General features: G+C 40.9%; 1 protein-coding gene and 1 pseudogene across 2 annotated transcripts in view; one reads left to right on the forward strand and one right to left on the reverse strand.

Annotated features, from left to right (window-relative positions):
• LOC311115363 (rho GTPase-activating protein 15-like) overlaps positions 1–21,993 on the reverse strand; it is a gene marked incomplete at its 3' end in the record, with an annotated part of 45,893 nt that extends 23,900 nt beyond the window's left edge. The window contains exons 1-5 of the mRNA XM_084190546.1: positions 21,941–21,993; positions 20,587–20,761; positions 17,699–17,764; positions 17,293–17,442; positions 12,022–12,111 (exon numbers count right to left, since the gene is read on the reverse strand). Coding sequence (XP_084046672.1) covers positions 12,022–12,111; positions 17,293–17,442; positions 17,699–17,764; positions 20,587–20,761; positions 21,941–21,954 — 495 coding nt within the window. The remainder of the gene's footprint in view (positions 1–12,021; positions 12,112–17,292; positions 17,443–17,698; positions 17,765–20,586; positions 20,762–21,940) is intronic.
• Positions 21,994–22,952: 959 nt separating this feature from the next.
• Positions 22,953–24,494, forward strand: LOC311115362 (ADP-ribosylhydrolase ARH1-like; annotated as a pseudogene). Its single transcript has 4 exons — positions 22,953–22,979; positions 23,216–23,224; positions 23,382–23,658; positions 23,759–24,494. The product of its transcript is annotated as an ADP-ribosylhydrolase ARH1-like (transcript).
• Positions 24,495–26,081: the final 1,587 nt, after the last annotated feature.

Raw genomic sequence — 26,081 nt, forward strand, 5'->3', positions numbered from 1 at the left:
AGCCTAGTATCCTAGTGTCCTAGTAGCCATGTATCCTAGTAGCCTTGTCGCCTAGTATCCTAGTATCCTAGTATCCTAGTATCCTAGTAGCCTAGTATCCTAGTAGCCTAGTATCCTAGTATCCTAGTATCCTAGTAGCCCAGTAGCCTAGAATCCTAGTATCCTAGTTGCCTATTATCCTATTATCCTAGTAGCCTAGTATCCTAGTATACTAGTAGCCCAGTAGCATAGTATCCTAGTAGCCCAGTAGCATAGTAGCCTAGTAGTCCAGTAGCATAGTATACTAGTAGCCCAGTAGCATAGTATCCTAGTAGCCCAGTAGCATAGTAGCCTAGTAGCCCAGTATCCTAGTATCCTAGTAGCCTATTATCCTATTATCCTAGTAGCTTAGTATCCTAGTAGCCCAGTAGCATAGTAGCCTAGTAGTCCAGTATCCTAGTATCCCAGTAGCCTAGTAGCCCAGTATCCAATTAGCCTAGTATCCTAGTAGCCTAGTAGCCAAGTAGCCTAGTATCCTAGTATCCTAGTAGCCTAGTATCCTAGTATCCTAGTATCCTAGTAGCCTAGTATCCTAGTAGCCATGTAGCCTAGTATCATAATATCCTAGTAGCCTAGTATCCTAGCATTCTAGTAGCCTAGTATCCTAGTAGCCTAGTAGCCCAGTATCCCAGTATCCTAGTATCCTAGTAGCCCAGTATCCTTATATCCTAGTAGCCTAGTATCCTAGAATCCTAGTAGCCTAGTAGCCCAGTAGCCCAGTATCCTAGTATCCTAGTATCCTAGTATCCTAGTATCTTAGTATCCTAGTAGCCTAGTAGCCTAGTAGCCCAGTAGCCTAGTATCCTAGTATCCTAGTAGCCTAGTAGCCTATTATCCTAGTAGCCTAGTATCCTAGTATCCCAGTAGCCCAGTATCCTAGTTTCCTAGTGTCCTAGTAGCCTAGTAGCCTAGTATACTAGTATCCTAGTAGCCTAGTAGCCTAGTATCCTAGTATCCTAGTATCATAGTATCATAGTATCCTAGTAGCCTAGTAGCCTAGTATCCTAGTATCCTAGTAGCATAGTTGCCCAGTAGCCTAGTAGCTTAGCAAAATAACAGGTAGGCCTAGCTAAATATAATAACAAGATGCAATCATTTGTCATTAGTGAGAAGAGCAAAATCGATTCATCTTTGCATTCTAAAATATATAGAAATAGGCATATATTTCCTATTATTTATTTCATTTCCATGATCATTGCAGAATAAATTCCTCACCTTTTCTGACTGTGATGGTTTCATAGGCTACTCGTTAAATAGCCTATAGGCCTACAACAAGTTACGATAGGCTACCATTCCTCCCATCTCTCATTTAATTGGACCCACTTCTCAGTAGTAAATAAATAAGCTATTTCAAGCAGCCTATTTTGCTCTATTTGATCCGATCCGAAGCACGGTAGAACAGACGATTCACCTTTTCCATTGACGTTTGTAGGCTCAGTCTGAATACTGTAATGCCAAATTTCTCGAGTAGCCTAGACAATATTTAATTTATAAACATAATACAAATATCATAACCATTGCACCTTTTCTGGCCAAGAGTTCATATTCCCCAAGTAGCCATACAACAAATTGACATGGGGCATCTATCATTTAATTGGGCCAATTAGACAGGCTATTATAATGTCAAGGTTTTTCTCTATGCAGACGACAGGGTGCGCGGTTTATAACATACAGTAGAATTTAACAGTTGAACAGACAGTTGATAATTTGCATTGAAGTGTGTAGCCTACCACTGTAAGTAGGCCTACTGTAGTTTTCATCAGAGTAGACAATGTTTCAGAATTCGTGGGCAGTGCAGCATATTTAGGTTCAGGAAAAAATGAATGCAAAATATTATTGCATTCAAACGATCTGTTTACAGGTCCACATCAATTTGCAATTGTTTTTGTCTTTCAGAAACTGTCGGATACAGCGAAAGTTACTGCAAAAGAAAACATTCTGCCAACACCTCCAAAGACATTTGATAAAGACATTTGACATTGATAGTTCCTTTAGAAAATGTCTTGGCCTATTTCCAATACTTCTAAAGTATACAGCAAATAAGGGTGTTATTATTGTCAACTCTCACACACGTCCCTTGAGTACATGCAGTATAAGCAAATTCAATGGAGTCATTTTATCAGATTCTTTACTCTTTCTTAGATCTTAAACATGTTCAAATCTTAATAATTGTCTGGACAATTATTATAAACTGTATTATAAATAATATCTAAATAAATCCACTCACACTCACACCTAGAGTGCATTATACAGCATAATCCAATGTAAGTCAATGGAGATGGCCTGCTACAGCATTCTCCCTCTTTCTCTCCCTGTCTCACAAGCACACGTGTGAAACACATACCACAGACATCAATGCACACCCGTGTCTGTGTGTGTGTGTGTGTGTGTGTGTGTGTCTGTGGCATGTGTGTGTAGATAGGTCGTTATCCTACATGGACCTTCAAAGTTTGGGACTATTGTGGAGCTGACTTTTCTGACTTCGTTGCAAATGTCAGGAACAGTTAAGCAGCATCACTTTGTGATGCCAGATAAAAGCAGGGGAATGGTTACGGGCGCAATCCTTGTCAGAGTGAGTTTACCACCCCTCTCTTCTTTGGTTACAAGCATCTGAACAAGCATGTTTGCTCTGGAACAATGTTTTTCCTGGAGGCGGCCCCAGGATGTGTCATTAATAGCCTCTGCAATCACACTGCTGCATTGTGGGGGATGGGTTACGGAGAGGCTCACTGGTGAATCTGAAAGTTCTTTAAGAACAACCACAAACACACAAACCGTGGGCTCTGAGGATCTTTTTTCTGTTCTCTAACTTAACGTATTTGTTATAAGACGCACAATACATAAAAAAGGTTAAACTATTACCATGTATCTTTATCCTAGAAATATCAACACAGGTCTGTTGTGTTTTATCACCTCTTGTCCCAATGATTAACAGGATCTGAATGGACTTGGATAGATTGTTTCATAACCTCAGTTAGATGTCTTTGCATGAATGTTGTATTAGTTACAGTCTGTTCCTTATAAATGTTAGATGGTGGACAGCACACTGAGCTCCCTCTCTTTTCCCACAGGGGACGGAGCTAGCTACCTTCATCTGGGAGGACTTAATATAGTTCTGTTTCATTTTGCCATTCACAGCTCCTCATAGTTGTACAATTATGGCAGAAAGGATTTACACCAGTATGTCAGAGCTCCAGAATTATAGTCAGAGTTTATTTGACAAATGAGGAAAGCAACCTTTCACGTAAATAATTGATATCACTGGGAGATTTGGACAGATTTTCAAGTTATGTGCATGGATGTCACGTTAAAATCCTAGGCCTAAAAGCCTAGGGCTTGAAAGAGGAAACCAATATTAGTGAATGTTTATTAACTGGTGCCTCCAACTTGGAATCTCTGGTGAAATCCAATGAGTCCATATTATGGTGATGCTAGCCTACAATCCTCTTCATATTGGGCTTTAATACTCGGGATTTAACATGTAGTCCGTAGGATCCTCATGCAGAAATGCATCCTGAACATTACGTCCTTTTCTTCTTCTGTCATCTTGGAAACAGAAGCCTTCTATTGAAATGTCTGGCTTACACCAAAGTCTATCTGACTTCCTGATAAGACAGACTCTTCCCTCTGAAGTTTAATCAAAAAAGGGAGAGCAAACTGGTTAAAAATATATCAAAGATATTTTTTTAGGAGCTGCACGGTCAAAGATGCATTAAAGATTATCTGAAGCGGCACGGAGACATGACAGCAGACGCTCCATGTCTATTCATTCTGTTAATGAAAAATTGAGATAAGCTCCTTTAACTAAATAGGGCCCTATCCAGCCTCCATGTTCACATGTCAGCTTTCCAAATCTGAGCCAACACAAAGGTACAGTAGGGCACCACCTCTCTGTCATCAGGCTCATATTGAGCTGTAGGTTCGTTGGGACGCAAACTCCTTAATACGCCTTGATATTATACTAATCCTGACGTGCGCGGGGATCTTGAAGTAAAAGTTGGGGATTTTAATTAGCATTGTCATTTTATTCTTAGGCAAATGTTTTCTGGAGATGCTAATCTATATGAAAGCAGATCCCCAAAGGCTCCTTATATCAATGTGCCAGCTAGAGAACACTACAGACAGACAGTGTAGGAGGTGCAGGCTAATGAAACATTCAGGTCTCCACAGTCAAACAAAACCATAGGCAAACATATTCATTGGTAACTAACAGACTATGGCAAATAAAAAAATAACTGTATAGTTTATACCCGCCAAATAACAATGATCTTCATAACAAACAGACCAATAGTTTCATTTGACTGGATGACTGTTATTAAAATGTGAGGTATTATAGGAGATATTCAGCTTTGACAATGCTATGGAAAACTGAGCCATTGATGTTCATATCACAGTACAATAACTGCATATAAAGGGTATGACTTCTATTCAGAAAATATATTCAGCTCATTGCAACTATACAAAAACAAAAGTCAAATGTTTCCTGTGTATTTTGAAGAAGTGAAATGTAGTGCAAAGTAATGTTTTACTTACAGAAATGAAAAATAATATGAAATATGTTTTTATATTTTTTATCACATTTCTTAATAAAGAGGGTGCTGAATGTCTGGCCTTTATTTTGACTGGAACCATTAATATTTAAATATGCACAGCGGAGCAGAGAGGAGAGTGCCATTTGTGCCTCCACATTTGCATGTGGCTCTTAAATTAAACATTAATTATGGCTCTTCATAAAGGGACAATGCAACTTTGAAGCATTCTACTTTGCCAAGTTAATTATTTCCAATTTGCAACAAAATATCTGTAGATGTGTCAAAAGTGCAGTGATATGGTTCACAGAAAGGGAAGTTCTTATAATAACAGTGGAAATAGTGTGAAATAAAATAGTATTTGTGTTGGTGTTTCTTCTTCAGGTCTGACCTGAGCAGAATGTTAATGCTGCAATGTACTGCTGAGTTATATAAGGCCAAGGTGACAGTTGAGATGAGGATGTTCCATCATTTGCTCAAAATGCAATTAATCCCCACAATTCATAACCCACAAATGGCTCTGTTCTCTTCACTTTGCTCCATGACCAGAACTCATCGCGATGCTCCATCTCTCCACATAGGAAAGGTATAACATTTAGCACAGTGTGATGTATGTCTGGCAAGAATGAAGTCCTGTGGTTTATTTCTAAATTGTAATCTCCAAGGCAATCTACTGTTGGAGATTTAAATCCTTCCACTGTTCTGGTGATTAACACACACTATACTTTCACTGTGTCTCTGGAAAACCAAATTAATGCCCACTTCAATGTAAGCAGCTTTGTGGATGAAGGGCCACACCACAAATACCTTTTCTCCGCTCTGGGAGTCCCAGAAAGAAACTGTCATTTCAACAGATTAAGTCCCTAGAGACTCACTTCAGATGGAACATTACGAAGGTAACTTACAACAACACAATCAACTAATCGCAATGCTGATGCAATACAATATAACACACATATTGTGTTCTCTACTCTCCCCCCGGGGGGGGGGGGGGTGCGAGAAAGGACCAGCTGATAGACTGACCTGACCATGTCTTGTAGGGGTCAGGACTCAGAACCTGACCATGTCTCGTAGGGGTCAGGACTCAGAACCTGACCATGTCTCGTAGGGGTCAGGACTCAGAACCTGACCATGTCTCGTAGGGGTCAGGACTCAGAACCTGACCATGTCTCGTAGGGGTCAGGACTCAGAACCTGACCATGTCTCGTAGGGGTCAGGACTCAGAACCTGACCATGTCTCGTAGGGGTCAGGACTCAGATGACAGCTAGTGTTTCACAAGGTGACGTTCAGTGTTAATCTGGGACTGTTGCCAGCTGCCTTGCAACTCTCTGGTCATACAGTATGTGTGTTTAACGGTTACAGGAAAAAATCTTTCAAAGGCTGTCATCGTTTTTTTTTTACATGGTTTGTGGGGAAAATGTTTCAGGGATGAATAAAAATCAAGAGACTAGATATACAAATCAAAGTACCACTTTTACTTCAGAGCTCAGAATAAAAGTGTAATAACATGGTAACAAAGTGGAGATCTAACTACCGTTTTATTCTCAGCTGGAAAGCCATCTAAGTGCTATCCATACCTTTAAAATACAAAATAGAAGGGTTCTCTACCAGAACACGGAGCGACAAACCGGCATGCCTTCCTCTCATAGCAAACAAAACAAATACCCATTATGTGAATAGATTGATGTACAGTAATACCACTTGCCTATTTGAAGTCCTAAGAGTTAGCCATCCTCCTGGGTCAATTAGCCATAACACTAATCACAAAGTCACTCCGAAGCATATCAATCCCTGTGCATGGCCATGAGGTGCAGTTTGAAATGCCAGCTATGATAACACTGTTCAAGAGCTCCAGACTCTCGCAGCTCTGACACCACGGAGACATGCATCGCTGCAATATGGTGCATGTCTCCGTGGTGCAGTCTCTGCCCTCCAGCCGGAAGGACAAGTGGACAACAGGACAAGAGGGAGATGGATGAAGGAATATCAGAGGTGAATGAAAGGGTGTGCATATTGCTATTTTTGGCCAGACTAACTTTCCCATTAACATTCTAGTATAGGCTGTATTTTGAATAAACTACTAGTTGTTGGCCGATGCCCACTATCATCAACACTGTGGAAGTTAGGAGCTTCCTATTGAGTTTAACCACAGGTCAATCTCCTAGACCTCACTAAAGTAGTACTGGCCAGTAAGAGCACAGCGTGTGTCTGAGAGGCTCTCTCTCTCTATCTGTGTGTGATGTGATGTCCATTTTGGGAGCGAGCCACTCCTATTCACAACCGTAATCAAGGCTGGTCATCTGGAAGCAATCAGGCCCTGTGAGCTTAAGACAGAGGGCATTAAACTAGTCAGGTCAGCAGCTTTGGAAGATTACATCCTGGGATCAGGGGACCAGTAGGCACCGGACTACTACTGCTAACCTACTACAAACTACAACCTGCTCTCAATATCTACTGATCTTTCAGTTATTTTAAATAGTGAATATATTCATCCACATTGATCCGTGTAATCAGTCCAGCTATTCTTATTTACTCCACTGAAGATGCATCTCCTTCACCTCAGGGTGTAGAACGGCGTGGAGGAGTTTGGTATTTCTGTGTTGGCATAACAAGTGTCAAGACAGTTGTAAAAGTCAATCTGACTGAACTTTAGAAAGGTTGAGGCTCATTCAGAAAACCGAAGATCAAAAATTGTGCTAACCTCAATGCACTCACCAACCCTCTTCCTGCCAGTATAATTCACCTTTGACACTCAGAAGGATGCTTCACACTTCTCCGACGTGATTACCAGTCTTTCGCAATAATATTAAACTTTCCTGTTGATTACTCAAGACAATGCAATGTTTTTGGAGTGGTGGCAGGTTAAAGCTCCTCCACTGAAATGGACTCATTATTTTCTAGCCCTGGGCTCTATTTCATCCTCCCAGTTGTTTCTGTCCACTCTCCATGGTTGTTTTTGGAGCCTGTTTTTTCCACATCGTGACTATGAGAAACATGTTTGTCAGACAAGAGAGGGTACACGAGGCTCATAGCGAGAGTCGCCCAAACCTCCAAAGAATAAATTAGTGATGAGAGAAGGAGGCTGCTGTTGACGACTCGGTAACAGCGGCCCGTGGTTAAAACCAGACGCCTTTGACACTACACTGCTGTTTGTCTCTCTTTCTTCTGGAGGAGTTGATGCAATTTGGACTTTCTGTTCCTTTTGTTATTTGCTTTTAACTCACTAAAGCCAGACTCAAACATTAGATAGAAAAGCATGAAAAATGCATGACCACTTATTCAAAGTTCTGCTCCTTTTGATTTGTTGAGCAACATCAGAGACAGTTCTAGCTTTATTAGCCTTGCAGGAGACATTTTGAGCCGTTATTCCTTTTGAAACAGACTATCTGCTTTCATCAATGCTGACGATAGTTATGCAAAATTGAAATTCTTAGCAATTGCTTCTGGTTATAAAGACAGTGTGCCAGGCAGTCTCCTGAAACAAACAGACATTTTGACATATTATTTTCAGTAAGACACCACTCAAGAATTCCCATAAGTCAGCTCGATACTGCAGTTTAGAAGACAGAGCTCTGCTCACTGTGTCTGGATACGATTGTACAGTGTTAGCCCCTATAGGTGGTCTGGTTTGGGGTTTCCCAAGCTGAAGCATGGCATCTCCTCATGTCCTTTTTCTGTCCCCTCTTATATCTCTGCTTCTTCAAATGTTTTTGCTTTTGCCACTGTACAAAGAGTAAAGTTTAAACAATCTTTGTTATTCAATGAACCCAGAACAAAAATAAAAAAATGCACACACTCACTGCTGTAAGTGGCTCTGGATAAGAGCGTCTGCTAACTGACTAAAAAAAGAATAACTTCTGTGTATGTTTTTACAGTACAGTCATGTCATGTGTACAGCGAGGGAAAAAAGTATTTGATCCCCTGCTGATGTTGTACGTTTGCCCACTGACAAAGACATGATCAGTCTATCATTTTAATGGTAGGTTTATTTGAACAGTGAGATACAGAATAACAACATTAAAATCCAGAAAAAAACGCATGTCAAAAATGTTATGAATTGATTTGCATTTTAATGAGGGAAATAAGTATTTGACCCCTCTGCAAAACATGACTTAGTACTTGGTGGCAAAACCCTTGTTGGCAATCACAGAGGTCAGACGTTTCTTGTAGTTGGCCACCAGGTTTGCACACATATCAGGAGGGATTTTGTCACACTCCTCTTTTCAGATCTTCTCCAAGTCATTAAGGTTTCGAGCCTGACGTTTGGCAACACAAACCTTCAGCTCCCTCCACATATTTTCTATGGGATTAAGGTCCGGAGACTGGCTAGGCCACTCCAGGAGCTTAATGTGCCTCTTCTTGAGCCACTCCTTTGTTGCCTTGGCCGTGTGTTTTGGTTCATTGTCATGCTGGAATACCCATCCACGACCCATTTTCAGTGCCCTGGCTGAGGGAAGGAGGTTCTCACCCAAGATTTGACGGTACATGGCCCAGTCCATCGTCTCTTTGATGTGGTGAAGTTGTCCTGTCCCCTTAGCAGAAAAACACCCCCAAAGCATAATGTTTCCACCTCCATGTTTGACGGTGGGGATGGTGTTCTTGGGGTCATAGGCAGCATTCCTCCTCCTCCAAACACGGCAAGTTGAGTTGATGCCAAAGAGCGCGATTTTAGTCTCATCTGACCACAACACTTTCACCCAGTTCTCCTTTGAATCATTCAGATGTTCATTGGCAAACTTCAGACGGCCCTGTATATGTGTTTTCTTGAGCAGGGGGACCTTGGGGGTATTGCAGGATTTCAGTCCTTCACGGCGTAATGTGTTACCAATTGTTTTTTTGGTGACTATGGTCCCAGCTGCCTTGAGATCATTGACAATATCCTCCCGTGTAGTTCTGGGCTGATTCCTCACCATTCTCATGATCATTGTAACTCCACGAGGTGAGATCTTGCATGGAGCCCCAGGCCGAGGGAGATTGACCGTACTTTTGTGTTTCTTCCATTTGCGAATAATCACACCAACTGTTGTCACCTTCTCACCAAGCTGCTTGGCGATGGTCTTGTAGCCCATTCCAGCCTTGTGTAGGTCTACAATCTAGTCCCTGACATCCTTGGAGAGCTCTTTGGTCTTGGCCATGGTGGAGAGTTTGGAATCTGATTGATTGATTGCTTCTGTGGACAGGTGTCTTTTATACAGGTAACAAGCTGAGATTATGAGCACTCCCTTTAAGAGTGTGCTCCTAATCTCAGCTCGTTACCTGTATAAAATACATCTGGGAGCCAGAGAGGGGGGGCAAATACTTATTTCCCTCATTAAAATACAAATCAATTTATAACATTTTTGACATGCATTTTTCTGGATATTTTTGTTGTTATTCTGTCTCTCACTGTTCAAATAAACCTACCATTAAAAGTATAGACTGATCATTTCTTTGTCAGTGGGCAAACGTACAAAATCAGCAGGGGATCAAATATTTTTTTCCCTCACTGTATCATAAGGTGACGAACAATGACTTATCTCATATTGCAGTCAGATACGTGTATTTCCTGTCAATCCTCATGTGATGTCACAAGAACTGACAACAGTTTCCTCTGGTTTCTAACTGTGCTAGTGTATACATTATTTCAGTGAGCATGACAAGATATACGGGGCTCCCTCAGGTGTCCAAATACAAAGAGCAGAGCTCCCCTCTCTGTGTTTCTGCAAAGTTACATTTCACTTAGTCAACCCTGGCTGTGTTAGTGATAAAACCCTGCACCAGACGGGAACTTTGGTATTGTTTGAAGAATCTCATATGTGGAGACCATATGAGGGTTATTCACCAAGTGTGTCACTAAGCTGGAGTGTGGAGTAACCACTGTCCCTCATTCCTAAACACAGGTGTTGATTTTGATGAGTGAGGAGGTGAGGGGAAGGCTGAGGAACATCTGTCTAAAAGGACCTGTGTATCACCAACCGTGTCACTCCTCCACAATGACAAAAAGAAAGAAAAAAAGGGAACGCATAAACTGGGTAGATAAATAACATGAACACCTATTTCCAAACCATTTCCATCAACGACTAAATTTTACTTTCTTTTTCCTGCACCCCATGACAAAATGTGTTAGAATTGCAGGAAATAAGCTTTAAACTTGCAAAATGTTCTCTCCGCCTACAAGAGGGGTGTGAACAGTTTGTGTCATGAACAGTGCTTGTGCACATAGAAATAGATGTGGGCGGCGAAATGTTCCCCAATGCTGAAAGGGGGGCCTGAGTGACAAAGTTTGGGAACCTCTGCCTTAAAGGGTCAATTCCAGCTCTCCTCTATCCTTTTACCCATGACTTCCTCTTGGAAGAACAGGTTTTCCGCGGCAGTCATGTCGCTGATCTGAAACGCTACGTCGGAGGAAACAGATGGTACGCACTGAGGTCTTAGAAAGTAAACTCTGACTGAACACCTCCATATTAAATCTACATGAAGTGAATGACTTTTTGAGGTCACCATTTGCAACAGTGCCACATTTATCAAGTCTGTAAACTGGCCCTTAGCTTACTTGGTTCAAAAGAGCAATGATGTTGTCATAGTCCATTAAATATCTTAGGAAATAGGAATCTCTCTGGGAGACAGGGATACGGGAGCAGAGATGTAAGTGAAAAAATAAACAAATGTATATTCAATTTTTTTCACTGCATCTACCCATCTGACAGGCATATCTTTGTGAGGTATTTCTTGGATTATAAATCAGTCTCTGGATTGGTGCAAAATTAACAGTAACTTTCCGTGCTCATTTTAACTTTAATCCTAGTGTTGATTGACAATGTTGTCAGACCTCAGAATAGATTTGAGCCGGCATTACAAGCCCTTTTCTGTCCACAGCACTTGGATTATTTAAGATTATGCTGTAATTCCCGTTTTAATCTTCACTGCGTTGAGATTTTGGGGCGACCAGCAGCGATGAAGTGATGAAGCGTTTGAGGAAATCTGCTCTTCCTTTTCTCCTGTTATCAGTACGCCCCCCCCCCCGTTGTTACCCCCCCCCCCCCCGTTGTTTTTTCCCCCATGAAAACTTGCGTTGCCACTGCCAATGAATTGATCATCAGTTTGCTTTCCTGCCTTAAGCCTTTATCAAAAGATCATCTTCAAAAGGCAATAAGAAGATAGCACTGTGAAGTTTTAAGAGTTTAATTTCCTAAACATTGGTTTTGTGGAAACATAAGACGTTGGCCTAACATCACCTTCAAATGCAATCTGACTAAATGCAAATATATTTTCTGATCAGGTGGTTGACTCAAAGACTCATGAAAATGTATCTAATGTCTTAAGAAATTTAGTATATTATCTGTATAAATCATAAGGGAATGAGTGCACCCAAGAACATCCCATCCTCAACAACCAAAACAGACAATCTGCAAGCTGCTCAGTCTTATAGTAAACTACTTTGATCCTCTTCACATATAAACTAAATGGCCGCACCTGAAGCACGTTCTTCCGGCTGGACTTCTCTGTTGTCCATTCAGCCACAGCCCCACAGAGATCCATCCCATCAGGACTGCATCCAGGCTTCTACAGAGGGATCAGAGGCAGAGGGGAGAGGCGGTTAGTAGTAAGTAGTTTCACTGCTCTGTTATGAATGGGATAAAAGCACCATCATTATGGAGAAATATCAAAAGGCATGTTTTCAAACAGGGTATAGCTATCACTATCTTGGCCAGATATTTCATATGAATCACGATTAATGAACAAACGGAAGCAATCTGCCCAAGAGCAGAGACATATATTCTGATTCCCATTAAGATGAGAATGTGCATGTGCTGTACATTCTCTAGTATTAGATGGCACTTGCGAAGCAAAAGTTCCAACTTTAAATCTTCATCATACTTCTTATTATTCATCTGCACGCTACTCCTCTTACACCGTTGAAGCTAGAAACGCCATTCAGACTTTAAAATGTACAGACTGGTCTGGAATACTGTGCTTACGATACATTTTTTTATCTTTCTTTTTGTCCTTCTTCATTCAATAACAACATAATTATCTGGTACCGATCAAACGTTACAGCTGTTTAAGGGACCACATCAACATTTTCTGTAACTTTTTATAAAGAACTGCTGTTTTGACCACTTTTCCCAACAACGTAGACAAAAACATAAGATGGTATGCCACCTTGGTCTACTTCTCTGCTATTCAAATCTGAATTAAGAACAGAAATATCTACTACCAATCACGAGGTACAGCTGTTTTAGTAACCACGTCAACTAATTTAGCTAACTTCCCGCTGTTGAATTAACTGCCATGGAACTTTTCAGAACTTTCAAATTATAACAAAGGGGGAGCACATTCTAAGCATGAGATAATGAGTGAACATTGTGACTTTTGACACTAATCAGCTACCTTGACCACTTTTTTCAATAACACGTCGTAGACAAACACTTAAAGGGTATGGCACCTTGGTCCACTTCTCTGCTATTCAAATCTGAATATCAGAGAATATCACACACACAATCCACACCTTCAACCATACATTCATTCCTTTATCATACCAATCAGTCCAACTTAACATTGTTTTATCCCTCCATCATTATGTCTTCCATCCCTGTAGCCTTACTTTATTTATCTATCCATTTATTAATCTATCCTATTTATTTATCTATCCAGTCATAACTTTCTTTTAACAGCTTTATCTGTTGATTAAGACATTAATGTATGGTTGGATAAACGCTTTGAATAAAACTAATGTTTTTTATTTTTATTTTAAACTTCAACAATGCCTCCTTGTCTTCTGCAGTCTATTATTCCAGTTGTCATACAGTATACTGTGGTATTCTAGTAGGAGAGTGTATAAAAGTGTTGTAGGCTAGTCTGAATGTAGTTATTTGTGATAAAAATATGTTATGTAACTGCCCCACAATACAAAGTAATAAGGTTGATAGTGTAGTCTATCAAAGTAAACAGACAAATTATTTTACTAAATACAATTTTGACTATATTTAACTTCTTGGCTTAAGTAAAACATTTTAAACGTCTTCCACTACCACAAAAATACTTGTAAAGAGTTAAAGCAAGTCCCACTTCATGGAATTTTCTTCATGGGAAATTACCATCTAGTTCTAACCTTTAATATCTTATTCATATCCTTTATGGAATTATAGAAGCAGTGTGTAACCATATCAAAATAGGAATGGTATAATTTTCAGGCAGAGAGAATGTGATTTAGAAAAAATATATATATATGTTGCTTTTCAAACAACAACTAATCGGTGTAAAAGGCATGGGAACTCATTTAGATATAATTCCCTTCAGTGGTCTCAGCAAATTGAAACAATCTAAAACCTGGTGAAATCATAGCGAGATGCAGTAGAAAATTAAGACGATAAGAACATTCTGCAATAATATTACAATGTAGTATTCCAGTACATTGTACAACCAACAGTAACCAAGCCATTTTAGGCGAATGAAAGATGCTCACTGAGATCCCACATGACCAGCTTCGAATTGACTGAACCCTGAAGACTCATTGAACTATCATGGCTGACAGGTACAGTATTGGACAAATGAGGTGATATTTGACTTCCAGTACCTGCCTCAGTCATAGTAAACTACACTTGTTTTAGTTGGATGATTTGAGCGTTCTTGTTTCTACTCAATAAATAACTCTCCTTACAGAACTATGTACACGTTGCAGGTGAGATCATATCCTGAGTTTGTATGATGATGACAACATTGTGTATGTTCAGAGCAAAACCTAAATACTGTCCACAGCGACCAATTGATAACACAAGAGATTAATACGCTGTTTATTCTACTCTAAAACAAAGATAAACCAAATTATGAAATTATGAAAACAAACGCCCTCCACCGTACCCACTATTTAGAAACGTTTTTCATCGGAAAAGGGGGAGATATGTCAATCTATGTGGAAATGCCTCTCTTGCCCATAATGAACCATTGGAATGGGAGAGTATGACAGAACGTTGCACTGGTGGGGCTCAGTAAGGGAGAGGGCTTTGATTAAGTCCTCGGAGCTTCATTAAAAAGCATGGCAAGCTCATTTTAGACTCCCCCCACCCACGCCCTCTCTCTTTCTCTTTCTCTCTCTCCTACATCTCTCTCTCTCTCTCTCTCTCTCTCTCTCTCTCTCTCTCTCTCTCTCTCTCTCTCTCTCTCTCTCTCTCTCTCTCTCTATATATATATATATATATACAGTGGGGAAAAAAAGTATTTAGTCAGCCACCAATTGTGCAAGTTCTCCCACTTAAAAAGATGAGAGAGGCCTGTAATTTTCATCATAGGTACACGTCAACTATGACAGACAAAATTAGAAAAAAAAATCCAGAAAAACACATTGTAGGATTTTTTATGAATTTATTTGCAAATGATGGTGGAAAATAAGTATTTGGTCAATAACAAAAGTTTCTCAATACTTTGTTATATACCCTTTGTTGGCAATGACACAGGTCAAACGTTTTCTGTAAGTCTTCACAAGGTTTTCACACACTGTTGCTGGTTTTTTGGCCCATTCCTCCATGCAGATCTCCTCTAGAGCAGTGATGTTTTGGGGCTGTCGCTGGGCAACACGGACTTTCAACTCCCTCCAAAGATTTTCTATGGGGTTGAGATCTGGAGACTGGCTAGGCCACTCCAGGACCTTGAAATGCTTCTTACGAAGCCACTCCTTCGTTGCCCGGGCGGTGTGTTTGGGATCATTGTCATGCTGAAAGACCCAGCCACCTTTCATCTTCAATGCCCTTGCTGATGGAAGGAGGTTTTCACTCAAAATCTCACGATACATGGCCCCATTCATTCTTTCCTTTACATGGATCAGTCGTCCTGGTCCCTTTGCAGAAAAACAGCCCCAAAGCATGATGTTTCCACCCCCATGCTTCACAGTAGGTATGGTGTTCTTTGGATGCAACTCAGCATTCTTTGAGTTTTGACCAAAAAGTTCTATTTTGGTTTCATCTGACCATAAGACATTCTCCCAATCCTCTTCTGGATCATCCAAATGCACTCTAGCAAACTTCAGACGGGCCTGGACATGTACTGGCTTAAGCAGGGGGACACGTCTGGCACTGCAGGATTTGAGTCCCTGGCGGCGTAGTGTGTTACTGATGGTAGGCTTTGTTACTTTGGTCCCAGCTCTCTGCAGGTCATTCACTAGGTCCCCACGTGTGGTTCTGGGATTTTTGCTCACCGTTCTTGTGATCATTTTGACCCCACGGGGTAAGATGTTGCGTGGAGCCCCAGATCGAGGGAGATTATCAGTGGTCTTGTATGTCTTCCATTTCCTAATAATTCCTCCCACAGTTGATTTCTTAAAACCAAGCTGCTTACCTATTGCAGATTCAGTCTTCCCAGCCTGGTGCAGGTCTACAATTTTGTTTCTGGTGTCCTTTGACAGCTCTTTGGTCTTGGCCATAGTGGAGTTTGGAGTGTGACTGTTTGAGGTTGTGGACAGGTGTCTTTTATACTGATAACAAGTTCAAACAGGTGCCATTAATACAGGTAACGAGTGGAGGACAGATGAGCCTCTTAAAGAAGAAGTTACAGGTCTGTGAGAGCCAGAAATCTTGCTTGTTTGTAGGTGACCAAATACTTATTTTCCACCATAATTTGCAAATAAATTCATTAAAAATCCTACAATGTGATTTTCTGGAATTTTTTTTCTCAATTTGTCTGTCATAGTTGACGTGTACCTATGATGAAAATAACAGGCCTCTCTCATCTTTTTAAGTGGGAGAACTTGCACAATTGGTGGCTGACTAAATACTTTTTTCCCCCACTGTATATATCTGGGTGGATTAAAGTCACATACTACACACATAGACAGACACAGACACACATGCACACATGCACGTACACACACACACACACACACACACACACACACACACACACACACACACACACACACACACACACACACACACACACACACACACACTCACACTCACACACACACACACACACACACACACACACACACACACACACACACACACTCACACACACACACACACACACACACACACACACACATACACACACACACAAACACACACACACACACGCACGCTATATACAGTCCTCCTCACAAGGGGGTAAACAGTTGCTCATTGCATTTAGATGGGGTGGGTTCTAGTCCATGGGATCAAAGCTAAAGTTAATTTGCTAGTTTAAGAAATATGAAAATAAAAGAAAACACAAATTAAAATGCACATAGCATGTGTTCACTCAACATGTGCACTCATAATGCTTATAGGCAATGCCTCAGAAAGTTCATTTGAGGCTGTAATTGAACATTGCCCCCTCATATTTAGCTGGTTATAACCCAACCTATTGTTGTCACTTTTTACTTTACTGAACCATCACTTTTTACTTTACTCAATCATCACTTTTTACTTTACTGAACCATCACTTTGTACTTTACTGAACCATCACTTTGTACTTTACTGAACCATCACTTTCTACTTTACTGAACCATCACTTTTTACTTTACAGAACTATCACTTTCTACTTTGCTGAACCATCACATTTTACTTTACTGTGTTTGTGTAAGAGAGAGAGAGAGAGAGAGAGAGAGAGAGAGAGAGAGAGAGAGAGAGAGAGAGAGAGAGAGAGAGAGAGAGAGAGAGAGAGAGAGAGAGAGAGAGAGAGAGAGAGAGAGAGAGAGAGAGAGAGAGAGAGAGAGAGAGAGAGAGAGAGAGAGAGAGTGTGGGTGTGGGTGTGTATCTTGCAAAAACCTACCAAATTCGTCAGGGCTTCTTGCTTGCTATCTTTATAAAACAGAAGTTTATCTGTGTCCAGGACTACCCAAGTTGAAGTCCAATTCTTCCTCAGTTTTTTGCCTCCATCGGATATTTTGGCTTTATTCAAATGTTCACCTTTCAAAACAACCTGAAATGCAAGATGTAACATTTATCCTTTAACAGATATTATCAATGAATGTGACATAAATATTCCAATCAGACACATGCTATTTTATCAGTATCAACCAAATAAATGTACTTATTTTAAGTAAAATAGGCCTGCTGAATGAAAAGTACAGAAACATATTTACAGTGAACAATAATTAGTACGGTATAATAACAGATTTCTGTCCATATGTTTCCATACATCCTGACAGTTCATTATGGTGGTCTGTCATGCTCACAGGAGTCTCTAAGGCTCCAGCTCCACCGATGTTATGCTGAGACTGGTTCCTCCGGTGACGAGAGATCTACAGACAGAGAAACAGAGGAAACAGTGGAGAGGAGCTGACTTCAAATCACAACTGTTGCTTGATTGTGGCCCCATTGTCGGTGAAATTAAAATAATACAGGTATTGTGAAGAGTCCATGTATTCCAAATTGTATTTAACAGCTATTAAGATTATGCAATATAATACAAACAGAGTATGGTTACATGTGTGAATGTCTCATCGATGTGTTAACATGTTTAACATCTACATCATAAATACCTACAGAGTCTCTGACAGTAGTGTGTGTGGTTAATGAGATGGGACCTCACACTGCGACAACCGATAAACAACTCACACAACCCAGTGCTAATCACAATCAGACCATGATAATTCATATCACGATAACAGCAATGGAAACACTCATTCCAAAAGACCAACATGGACATTAATAGAGCACGTTTATTGATTAACGAGAGATTAAACTAGCAGAGTAGTAAAAGTTGTAGTTACAACAAAGGTATCTCAGAAAAGGTTGAGCTTATACATAGTTGAACCAGTGTTCTGTAATAGTCACCCTGGTTGCTATAGAAACACAGTATGTACCGTTTGGTATTGAGTTTTATCCCTCAGCGCGGTGCTGCCCTGCCCTCTACTGTTCAAATGACTGTCTTATAGGAATCCCAATAAGGATAGGTCTGCTCCCACACTCCAAACCCCTAATGAGTCCTTTATTCACTGCGACTGGTTCTGCCTATTTTTGGCTGCTATATTTAAGCAATAAGGCCCAAGGGGTTGTGGTATATGGTCAATATACCACGGCTAAGGGCTGTTCTTTAAGCACGACGCAACGCGGAGTGCCTGGTCACAGCCCTTAGCCGTGCTATATTGGACATATACCACAAACCCCTGAGGTGCCTTATTGCTAATATAAACTGGTTACCAATGTAATTAGAGCAGTAAAAATAAATGTTTTATCATACCCGTGGTATACGGTCTGATACACCACGGCTGTCAGCCAATCATCATTCAGGGCGGGAACCACCTAGTTTATAATCTCTCATTAATCACAGTGTAGGAGGGTGGAGGAGGACACGTTCCGGCTGGGTTTAACACATATGGCAATACATTGAAGGAGGTCAAGAAACAATTACTCTGCTCTCTACAAACACACACTAATACATGATAGCAACAAACAGCATTCATTTTGATGTTTGCTAGATGTGATCCTCTGTGTAATGAATGTAATGAAAACTAGTACAGCTGTAATCAGAATAACATTCTACACTGGAACACTGGAACACTGATGTAATGTTAGAGCAACACTATAACGTTCTGTGCTCTGAGCTGTGTTTGTTGGGAGGTGTTAGTGACCATGTTTGTAGTCTGTAGGATCTGGTTCATTATCTGCAGTAGCTTTTGTACCTCTACTCTGCCCTCTGGACAAACTGTGTTATTGCAGTACGAGGCGTCTCACAAACAAGTATCTTCTGCATAATTAGCAAACAAGCAACGCAACAAAACATCAAGACGTGGCCTCACGGCTGTGATCATCTGAGTAATTCAGTTTGCTGTCAATTATTAATAAACTCTATGAAGGTTTAAAATACATGTTAGAAACTGAGACTGACTGAAGGTTACATTGGCCTGTTTTAAACTAAATGTGCAGCTATATTATTCCAGCCAATACATAGACAGATGAACCGCTATGATACGGTCATGAACCACTATGATACGGTCATGAACCACTGTGATACAGTCATGAACCACTATGATACAGTCATGAACCACTATGATACGGTCATGAACCACTATGATATGGTCATGAACCACTATGATACAGTCATGAACCACTATGATACGGTCATGAACCACTATGATACAGTCATGAACCACTATGATATGGTCATGAACCACTATGATACAGTCATGAACCGCTATGATACGGTCATGAACCACTATGATACAGTAATGAACCACTATGATATGGTCATGAACCACTATGATACGGTCATGAACCACTATGATACGGTCATGAACCCCTATGATATGGTCATGAACCACTATGATACGGTCATGAACCACTATGATACAGTCATGAACCACTATGATATGGTCATGAACCACTATGATACGGTCATGAACCACTATGATACGGTCATGAACCACTATGATACGGTCATGAACCACTATGATACGGTCATTAACCACTATGAGATAGTAATGAACCACTATGATACGGCCCTGAACCACTATGATACGGTCACGAACCACTATGATATGGTCATGAACCACTATGATACGGTCATGAACCACTATGATACAGTCATGAACCACTGTGATACGGTCATGAACCACTATGATACGGTCATGAACCACTATTATTATGATACGGTCATTAACCACTATGCTAAATAGAGGTGTCAACCGGCCCCACACCTGCTTATGGGAAAGAGTAAATGGTTGGGGTTATGTCCAGTTCATTGTCAACATGGTAACTACATTATTCCAAATATGCTGCACCAGATTGCTCATTTTGTAATTGCATCATCTGTTTTATCTTTACCCTGATTTTCCCACTGGGAAGTGCTCAGTTAAACAGAGCTCAGCGCAATTAAGCAAATGATAATCACCTAATGTGAGACAACGGTTTATAAATACTATAATCATAATTATTGGAATTTATGTAAACATGGTTCACCAAATGTCAAACAACATTCAATCCAAAATATGCTATAAAATTGTATAATAAGTGAGCAGTGTGTGTGTGTGTGTGTGTGTGTGTGTGTGTGTGTGTGTGTGTGTGTGTGTGTGTGTGTGAATGTGTGCATGTGTATCTCTATGTGCACGTGTCCTATACTTACAGGTTTGGGAGGCAGGTCGGGGTCCTGCAGGACCATGGACTTGGTTTGACTCAGCCGTTCCCCACTGCACTGAGAGCTCTTGATGCGCATCTGGACCGTACCCGGTGCCGCTCCGGTCACCTGGTGGGGCAGAATCAGAGGCTGCTGTTTCCCTACACTCTGAAGATTGGTGATTCTGGTCAAAAGGAGGAGAAAATATGTTCAGATTAAAATATTGTTCAAAAATAAGTATTATCCGATTGATACGATTTCAAATAAATCAATGGATGTAAAATACTTCACAGAAGGCAGTTAAAGTGCTGTTTTTGCTGTTGGTGAATTAATTGATTCATTTGGTTTAGTAGTAATGTCCAGGAAATTAGGAACATTTAAGGGCAGACACTGCAAGAAGTGTAGTCTAAGCTTGAGGACGTTAGCCTTACTTCCTGTACTGGTTCTCTCATCAATCCTTCTTGCTGTAATGTGTCTGTCGATGAGCAGGAAAAACTCAGTCTGTTCAAGTTTGGGATTCTTGCAAATAATAAACAGTCTACCAACGGAAAAAAAATCTATGTTCAATCTAAATACCAAGGCTCATCCAGCAAGGTCACATAGTAGTTTATTGTTGGGTTTTAAACCAATTGTGTGGTTTTTAGAAACGTTGCACAATGTGTCTCCCAACAGGAAGCAAATCTCAACCTCCACACCCAAAAAAGTGAACAGATTAAGAAATCAACAGCTGTGTATACTGATGGTTTGCATAGACCCTAACTTCTCTCTGCATTGTTGATTACAACATTAACAATGCCGTAGACATGACCATAGTAATAAAGATTGTCATATTGTTATGAGGCTTATGCGGTAAAGATTTACAGTGCAGAAATGTCAATTGACAGAAAGGATAATGGATGCAGTTTTAGTGATATCACAGATCTGTTGATTGTGAGTGAGTTTAACAAGTTAGGAAAATACTAAGCTTCAGTTTAGAAAAGAAAGAGACAAAAAAATGCAAATATTTTCAGAAATTCAAAATGTTTCAACCACCAATTCTAATTATTTCCTGTTTTAAATGCACATAGACAGGGTAGTCCTGAACAACATCTACTATGTCATAACGATTCGGGACTATAATACTCAAGAATAACAGAATTACGCATAATAACACATGCATCAACAACTTTCCACCGACCAGCCGCATATAGTAAGTGAGGGCCCAGGCTCCTGATTCCATTGCCCAGGTGTTACATCTCTAGAAGTCACCAATGGCCCCCACTAAATCTCCAAATACTTTTAAGAGTGATTAAACAACAATAACAGCATCCTTCAATTTGCAAAACCACTCCATCCAAACCCACTAGAATCGTATCTGTCTTACCTCGTCCCCGCCATCCTTCTATCAAATCAATCCTCAGATCACACAAAGTGAAAGAGAGAGAAAGAATGCAAGTCTTACATTTAGAGGAAGTAGGTTTCATCACGTGGTGTAGTCAAACCACCATGTCTTTCACTGCTGCTCCACATTTGATGTGAATGTCTTTTATGCGTCACAGGCCCGGGTCCCCACTTCCTGAAAGATGCCACTTGCACAGCAATAGTCTGACTGAAACTTCAACTTCAGAACTGAATACAAATTGATAACACGCGTAGATGAGAGATCTGTCCGTCACACAATCTGAGAACAGGGTAGATCAGGATTTAATGACCTCCTGCAGCAGAGAGTTGGCTTACGAGTTGTTTTTTCCACCTGTTTTTAGTAACAGCTTGTTCCAAAATATCTCCCTTGCCAAAAGTGCAGTTTGAAAGTTAGTGGTGCATGTCTGAGTTCCACTGCAGTTAATGTTGTCCTAACTGAAATTCCATTTGGTTACAGTGATTTTAGATAGATTGTTTTTACAAGGGAGCACCATACTTCCATCACCAATATGTAGATACACAATATAAATGGTTTACACTTTACATCAAGATATTTCCCAAAAGATGTAAACTAACTTGGTAACGTTATCAGAAGTATTACTGGGCCTCAAAACAATTGTTTGTTGATGACATTGGTTGAATCAGGGAATGACATCATCTTGGGGTTTTCCTGTGGTCTGGGTGATTCACCCCTGAGATACTTTTTTAATGAACAATTAACTATTTTACTGTATATTTCAAACTGTGGTGTTCATGGGCGCCATCCTTGGTCCAGCGATAACACAACAACCTGTAAAGGTTTTATACAGCACATAAAGTGGGGAATAGACAGTGAGTAAAGTGTACGATCGTGAAAAGAGCAATGAATTTCCCATTTACCTCCAGCAGATGGGGCAATTGCAACTTCACAATCGCAATCCCATTGGCCTTCAACCCAGGAAATGTTTGTCATAACTCGTGTGAGCTGAGAAAGGATGGAGACTGAGAAGGCAAAATCGAAGGTATAGAATTACATGAAGGGAACATACGCTCAAGTTCCACCTATATAAGCCTATAAGATCTACCACCAGTACAAGGGAGCCATTGACAGCGCAAGCTCAACTTATATTGTGTGTTCTGTGATTCTACACAGTACAATTCATACCTTAACATCCTGTGACGTTGTGTCTTCCTGAATTGACCATTGAGGGTTCAGTGACTCACATATGGGACTGTGTCTCTTATCTCATCTTAACAGCCTAAAAAGGTATTGTGAACTTTTTTCTGTATTTTAAATAAATAGGTATTTCTTTCATCCAATGCAACATACAATTAGTCAATGGTCTAATGAAATCTTTAACAGAAGTAATTGAACACCACCACCACTACTACCATCATTCCAACCAGATCTCACCATTTCAGAGGAGGTCCCCCTGGAACAGAGGTACGAGGCCAGAGTGGTGCTGAGCGGAGCAGGAGACGCCCTTGGCTACAACCAATTGCAACTGGGAGTTTGAGAATGATGGAGCGCTCATCCATGAGGAAGTGCAGAAGATAGGAAGTCTAGAGAAGCTGGATGCCAAAGACTTCCCTGTTAGTGATGACACCGTCATGTACCTGGCTACAGCTGAAGCCCTGGTCAAGGTGGGGAAGGGGGAGGGGGAGTCCTTTCTGAAGTGTGTCATGTCTTGTTGTCACAATGTAAACAGGACACTCAATAGTGTTAACAGCAGTGGCAATGTTTCTGCACGCTGGAGCACGGCACACTTAAACAAACATGTTGATCTCCCTTCAATGCAAGAATTATACTCCCTCTCTCTCCGCTGTAGGCATCACCTGCATTGACGGCGTTGCCAGGCACAAACGGAGAACTGAGAGGGGCATTAAGATTCCCTTCTACAAGAGGGGTGGAGGGTGTGGGTCAGCCATGAGGACCATGTGTATTGGCCTGCACTTCCCCGACCTTGAGTAGGAGCACCTGCTGATAGCAGTCAGTGTGGAGAGTGGGCGTCTGAACCACCACCACCCCACAGGCCCCATTAGACATATTCCCATGAGATTGTCCCGTTTGTTTACACAACATTTTCTAACTACCTGGGTTTACAATGTAGAATTATGTGTAAGCTTCACCTGCTTCTGACTAATCTTGTTTTTGGGACTCAGCCTATTTAGAAAAGAGAGGCATTCTGAATGGGAAGAGCAAACCCCAGTTCCCAGAGCGCTACGGAGTGAAGGAGAGGGAGGTACATTTCCAGCGTATGTGTGGCACCAGTGGGCACGATGCTCCCATGATAGCTTACGACGCCCTCCTAAAAGCAGGCGACTCCAGGGTTGAGTTGGCCAATCACGGCTTCTTCTACGGTGGGGACAGCGACTCCACGTCCGCAATCGCTGTTGCCTGGTTGGGCGCACCGTTCAGCTTCAGAGGAGTGCCAGAGATCAACTACCACAGGCTGGAGTACCGTGACAGGCGAGCCAGGCTCGGGCAGCAGCTATACGAGCTCAGGAGAAACCCTCTTGGTGCTGAGAGAGAGTGATGCAAAGTAAACCAATAGATGGTTAAAGGTGAACTCCATTACAGCAATTTGAGCTACTTTTATTTTTTTGTATGTTTACATTTTTTTATCCCTTGATTTGTATTTGATTTGTTTTAAATAATATGACTGGATCTGGAAATGTTAGTAAGAGAATACTGATAATCTCAAGCTGCAGTTCAACTACTGACCAGAAGATGGAGACATTAGCAGCTATAGAATTTGCTCTTAAATGAAAAACATCTTCTCTTAAGGCAATAAAAAATAAATAATCCAGCCTATAATCAATCCGTCACTAACATACATAATGCTGCTATGGCAGAGTGTGAAAAGTGTTTGTTTTATTTCAGATTAGACTGATGTTATTGTGAACGTCTTCAACATGAGGACTGCAAGTACAGTGGTGACCAGAGGGTGGCAGTGTGACTTAACAAATCTCTCCCTCTCTCTCTCTCTCTCTCTCTCTCTCTCTCTCTCTCTCTCTCTCTCTCTCTCTCTCTCTCTCTCTCTCTCTCTCTCTCTCTCTCTGTCTGTCTGTCTCTCTCTCTCTGTCTCTCTCTCTCTCTCTCAGTATATTTCCACACTATGAGGTTGGAATATTACTGTGATATTGTACAAATTATGATAATGCCCTTTTAATGTAAGAGATGTTTGAAAAGACCGCCTGAAATTTCACCCTGTATTGGTGGGTTGGAGTTTTGGCCTGCTAGTTTTCAGTTTTCCCCCTCCTCACTCAGACAACTCCCAAACAGTCCTAGCAAAATTCTAGCTTGAGAAATTGGTCTTTGCTAAGAAGCAATTTTTGTTTCTTTTTGACCATTTTAATTGAAAACAATCTCAGTAAGGTATTTAATTGTTACCCAGAAATGATTTGATATTGAGAGAAAAACGGCTGCATTGGAACTTTAAGTACACATTCCTGTCTGCTGATAACTTAAGAGTAGCCTATGCCCAGTAGCATGTATTCATGGATGCCAAGGGATGCCAGGCTACCTCACATTCTTTTACTTTCATCTCTCTGTGTTTCATTAATTTCCTTCAATTCGCAACAGGCTGAATGTATCTCACTGGAGAAAGCATCTGAGCGAACGAAACAGCGCACCTCTGTCTCTGTATGTATAGGCCATCTATCTGATGATGTCTGGTCAAAAAAACATGACATTGTTGCCCCCCGTAGCATTGAATGCAAGTGAAGCCAGTGAGCATTTGGCCTCCATTGATAAAAAAAAGAGTAAAATGTTAGCCAATCAGCGTTGAGCTAAACTGAGCGAGCTCAACTGTGAATAGTCCTGGCGCAACAAAATAAAGTGTCAAGGGAAGCCAGTTTCAATTTGGCTCCACTCCAATCATATCACATCGAGAGGAATACGTCATTGACAGAAACAACTTGAATTGTTGCATCTTGTTGTGTTGTTGTCCTCCTGTGGCTAGCTAGCTAGCAAAAATGGGCCCTTTCCTAATTTAGCCATGGATGGGGATAGGGATTTAGACTTGTGGTTTTACTTAATTCTCAGTACTGCCAATGATTATAACGGCGATTCTGATCCACCCATAAATGCATACTTTGTGCCCCTGACCTGAGAGGATGTA

The sequence above is a fragment of the Coregonus lavaretus genome (genome assembly GCF_964263955.1).
Source record: "Coregonus lavaretus genome assembly, contig: HAP1_SCAFFOLD_3218, whole genome shotgun sequence".
Taxonomy (NCBI): Eukaryota; Metazoa; Chordata; class Actinopteri; order Salmoniformes; family Salmonidae; genus Coregonus; species Coregonus lavaretus.